Below are 5,175 nucleotides of genomic sequence, written 5' to 3'. Positions count from 1 at the left end.
TAAAGAAATAAAAACTATTAGTTTGACCCAACGTTTTGAAAGGTTTCCAACAGGAACAATTATCATTTGCTGTCAGTGCATAATTTACAATTGGAAACATGTTTTGGTCGCAATGAAGAAAAATGTTAACAGTGAGGTGTCATGCATGCGTAAATCATGTTGGTTTCTTTTTTATCATTTGTTCATTTGCTTGCATTAACATATCCCAATTAATTCCTATTTCAAGTTAAAATATCACAACTTGATATCAGAAGGTTTCAAGTCAGGAATTGGACGCGTGTTGGCCATTTATTAAATGTGTTTTAGCTTTTGAAGAAACTTCCGGTTTTAATTTTACTCGGAGTTTGGTATTTTTGTTATTTTACTTGTTAAAATAAACCCAAATAATTCAGTTTGAAGATTCAAAAATTAAAAACAACCTACGATATTGGATATCCTACAACATCTTGTTTTAATTAAGAAACGTCATTACATTACAAGAATACATGGTATCATGCAAAACAAATGAAAGAAATGAGTATACAATCGGGTAGCGTCACCCCGGATGAAAGTTATTCAAGAAACACGTGTTGTGAGGATGGAAAGTAAGAAAGATTGTCTTCTCTTCAACTATGAATAAACACATTTATCATAAAAACACCAACAATACAATCTTATCTTTTGTCATTAATTCAATAAAACCAAAATGATAGAAGGGTCAATTGTGGTTGAAATCTGTCACCCAAAGTGTACGAAAAGTTGAACTTAGTACAGTAACTTTTGCTTTTGAACCCAATGTTGCGTATCGCAGATGTTTTTATGAAAAAGTCGATGTGAAATCGTGAAATCAAACTGTTAAGTTGACATGTAGTCTTATAATTGGAGTATGCATGAAAAAAAAACCATTTGTATTGAATGTGATGTGTAGCATTTCTATTGACACTCAGTATGATTTAAAAGTTATTGTTTATCATACGTTATGGTATGTATAGTATAAGCATTTAATATATGTCTTTTTTTGGTAATACTTATCATTGGTCTTTCTTTCAATATATGCACATTGTGTTTATGTATTCCACTTATCAAATTTAAAATAGATGATAACAAGATACCTTATATTTAATTTCAACTTTGACATATTTTCATGTGTATGATCAAAGTCGGGGACGTCTCTATTGCCTGTTTTTGCTACATTTTTAAGTAGTTTGCTCTGCCTTTGGGGGTTTTAAAAATTATGACAGATGTTCGATTTACCACTCTTCTAGACTCGAAACGATTTAGAGATCGACATATGTTACAGAAATTTGTGTTTCATTTGTTTTCATGTGTTTGGCGAATACTTTGTTTAGATAAAATGCATTCAAAAGCAAACGACTACATTATTCTGTTAGTTATTTGCATCAGTATATTTTTAAAAATTATATTTAGAACGTTACACAAAAAAATGATATATAAAAACATGGATATTTTTACCTTGTAAAATCTGCAATAAACGAGATATAAAATGTCAAGGTATAATATACCATTAACAATACTTTAGATTGGCAATCATGATATTAAATTTTTCTATGTGCTGTGAATTGGCGACAATAAATTGGTTTGAAAACAAATTATGGTCATTATTTATTTAGGGTTGTCTGACCTTATTATGTTACGCATATATTGAAATTGTTTCATTGAATTTTTCAACAGAACGCATCATAATTTTAGTTTTAACATTATGGATATCAGCTCTCTTTCGGTTGTGTTTGCAGCATTGCTGCATTTAGTTATTTCAGATGGAATGGTAAGTACCTTCTTTTTACTGCAGGGTACTGATTAGACTCAAGGTAAACATGACATATAAAGTTTTTCCTAAGCATATGACATTTTTTTTATACCAACTTTGCTGAGGTGTAGTAGTCTATGCATCTTTTTAATTTCGTGCGCCTCAAGCGCCTTTTTGGGATTAACTCTCAGCAGGAACGCTCAACTTTCAATCTTAATTTAAGTAACATAAACACGTGAAGAGCACTTTTACCAAACGACAAAAAATTGGGGGAAATATAATTCAGATAAATTTTGCAATAAGAATGACAAAGAATGACAAATGACATATGAAATATATTATTTACTTTACTATATCGAATCATTGAAAGATAGGGGTTGGTTTAGATATGGAATCTTAATGTTTAATGGTTAGGCAAGATAATTGTCTTTATCAAGATGTTTAGAGATGAACAAATAACCCAAAAAATATAGCGTTTGCATTTGGTAAAAACCAAAGTATTTTTTATCTTTACACATATTATTCGATTCTCTACTTTTTTTTTCATTGGAAATCCGATATTTAAAAAAACAAATGCTGTTCCGGATTTACCTACATCATAAACACGCAAAGATTTGTAGAATCAAAATGAAATAAAAATGAAGCCCAAAATTATTAATGGTAAATTATGCATGAAGGAGGCGGAACCTTGTTTCTTATTAATTTATAATTCTATCAAATGATGATTTAAAGATGCTCGCCTCTTTTGTTTTTTCAATCTATGTCAGATATTCGGAAACATTTGTTTTGACCATGTGGTGCCATTAGCAATGCTAACTCCTACTTTTCTTTTTGTTGTTTTATATCAATTGTTTCACAAGCTAATCGTTGAAAATCTTATTAAATCCATGACATTTTTTCATAGTTCTTGAGCGAAAAAACATACCAATGTTAAACCAATGAAAGATCTATATAGCATCATTTCCCGCCACATTTTTAATTGCTTATATTGCAATATCAACGGCATGGACCTTTCCTTTATGTCTGTTTTTGCCAAGCCGATATTAAAAACTTAATATTTTCAGGAAAACCCAACAGTCACAAGAGAGATGGGACGGATAAGCTTCCAGTTACTATCCTTTGTAAGAATGCACGATGACTATGAAGGTAAAACTGTGTTCTCTGGACGAATGATAGTACCAGATGATTCCCAGTTCAAGTCGGATTTTGATATCATTGTTACCAAACGTAAGCAATACTTCCTATTTTCAATTGCTTTTAAGTAGATTTAGTTTATTTACAGTGATAATGTCCTGTACCAAGTCAGGAATAAGGCCATTGTTATATTATAGTTCGTTCCTGTGTGTGTTACAATTTAACGTTGCGTCGTTTGTTTTCTCTTATTTTTGAGTGTCGTTTGTTTTCTCTTATTTTTGAGTGTAAATTGACATTGCGATAAGACGTGTCACGGGTCTTGTCTATCCCAAATTCTTGTATTTGGTTTTGATGTTATATATGTTATTCTCGTGGGATTTTGTCTGATGCTCGGTCCGTTTCTGTTTGTGTTACATTGTGTGTCGTTGTTCTCCTCTTATATTCATGCGTTTCCCTCAGTTTTAGTTTGTTATCCCGATTTTGTTTTTTGTCCATGGATTTATGAGTTTGAACAGCGGTATTCTACTGTTGCCTTTATAATGCCATGTTTTAATATTTTCATTGCTTTCTTGTTTTTGTTTGTTTTGAAATAGTTAACGCATCTCAAGTGAAAGATAATAAAACCAAATGAACAGTTGATTTTCGTTTTTGAATTGTTTCGAAAATTGTTGTCCCGTGTCAAGTATATCTAACTATGTCATAGCGAGTTAACTCATTGCTGCAGGCCATATGGTGACATGTACCTGTCTTTCGGTCACTTTTGAAAATTGTCTCGTTTTTTTGAGCATACCAGATACCTTATAGTACAATTTTTGTTATATGTTTGACCTTTGGTTTTTAAAAGAAAATGTTTGATCAATGTAATTATATTTGTCACCAAATAAACTTGACTGGCAGAATGCAAAAGAGGGACGAAAGATACCAAAGGGACAGTTAAACTCATAAATCAAAAATAAACCGACAACGCCAAGGTTAAAATGAAAAAGACAAACAGAAAAACAATAGTACACACAACATAGAAAACTAAAGAATAAGCAACACGAACCCCATTTAAAAACTAGGTGTGATATCATGTGCTCCGGAAGGGTAAGCAGATCACGTAAATATATAATGCAATATTACTGGAATGGAATGCTCCGAGTAAATCTATAATCGCGCAAACTAATTTCTCAATATAGAAGTTTATGTCAAATTAATAGAAATAGAAATGATGGATGTTGATCTACGTAAATTGCTATCAATCGTTCATATTTAATCTTAAAATGATCGGTACAAGTCAAATGCAAACACTAAATATAATACGATTGTATGATATATTCATTTTGTATAACAACATGCAGTTTTTTTAAACGCGAATTTAGCAAAGAATGACGTTTTGAAGTATAAGGTGACATTATCTACAGAAATATTTTTGTAATGCATTACAGTTCCTGGTGCAGAAGAAATTTCTCTGACTTTGGAAGTTCCAGATGATAAAATGCCTGTAATAATCAAAACCAAAATAACATCAGCATCGGAAAAGTCGGAATTGATCTTTGTTATATATACTTTCTCTAAAATGAACATCCAAACAACCTTCGATATCAACAATTGTAAGTACGCTATTGGGCACAAACAGTCAATTAGTAATGTGCAGTATGTAGCAAGAATGTCAGGTTGTGGAGAAAAAGGCTATTACAGTGTTGATTTAATTACCCGGGATTCCAAATCTGTGCATAAAAACAGGGATTTTTATTTCAATCAAACCATTATTTACTGGGCAGGCAAACCAGACATTATTTCCTGCTATATAAACAGCTTGGCTATGAAAACCGACGGGATCCATATAAACAAACTACAATTCGATATTTCGTCTGTGACAGTTCATAATCTTGTTGGAACTGTACTCTTAAGACATAACATAATATAGAAATTCTTTAAAATGAAGAACAATTATCATCGTTTTTCTTTTTCTTTTATTCGTTTTCCTTGCTGGTGTTTAAACTGTGTAGATGATTTGAAATTTGTATATATTTCTGATGCACAAAATAAAGTTACAGTATTTACATATTTGTTTCTGAATTGATACTGTGCTCACGTGGTTCCCTTTTTTAACAACGAAAACATAACTTAAAGTTATCTATTAGATAAAATAAAATTAATTATCAGCATAACTATACCTTCTGCACCATTGTATTGGTATATAGATATAGGAAAATGTTGTATGAGTGCCAATGAGACAACTCTCCATCCAAGTCACAATCATATAAGTAAACCATTATAGGTCAAAGAATGGTCTTCAACACGGAGCCTTG

The 5,175-nt window shown here is 31.3% G+C and overlaps 1 protein-coding gene across 1 annotated transcript; it reads left to right on the top strand.

Annotated features, from left to right (window-relative positions):
* The first annotated feature begins 1,626 nt into the window (after window positions 1-1,626).
* LOC139522296 (uncharacterized) lies at window positions 1,627-4,928 on the top strand. Its single transcript, XM_071315842.1, has 3 exons — window positions 1,627-1,765; window positions 2,812-2,974; window positions 4,309-4,928. Exons 1-3 carry the CDS (start codon window positions 1,700-1,702, stop codon window positions 4,788-4,790), a joined length of 711 nt encoding a protein of 236 aa, XP_071171943.1. The 5' UTR covers window positions 1,627-1,699; the 3' UTR covers window positions 4,791-4,928.
* Window positions 4,929-5,175: the final 247 nt, after the last annotated feature.

The sequence above is a fragment of the Mytilus edulis genome, chromosome 5 (genome assembly GCF_963676685.1).
Source record: "Mytilus edulis chromosome 5, xbMytEdul2.2, whole genome shotgun sequence".
Lineage (NCBI taxonomy): Eukaryota > Metazoa > Mollusca > Bivalvia > Mytilida > Mytilidae > Mytilus > Mytilus edulis.
This window is presented reverse-complemented; position numbering and strand designations above follow the sequence as displayed.

Coding starts and splice junctions, on each gene's coding strand:
- LOC139522296 (XM_071315842.1), top strand. CDS start 1,700: ATGGATATCAGCTCTCTTTCGGTTGTGTTTGCAGCATTGCTGCATTTA. Junction 1,766..2,811: donor TAGTTATTTCAGATGGAATG/GTAAGTACCTTC, acceptor TAATATTTTCAG/GAAAACCCAACAGTCACAAG. Junction 2,975..4,308: donor TGATATCATTGTTACCAAAC/GTAAGCAATACT, acceptor AATGCATTACAG/TTCCTGGTGCAGAAGAAATT.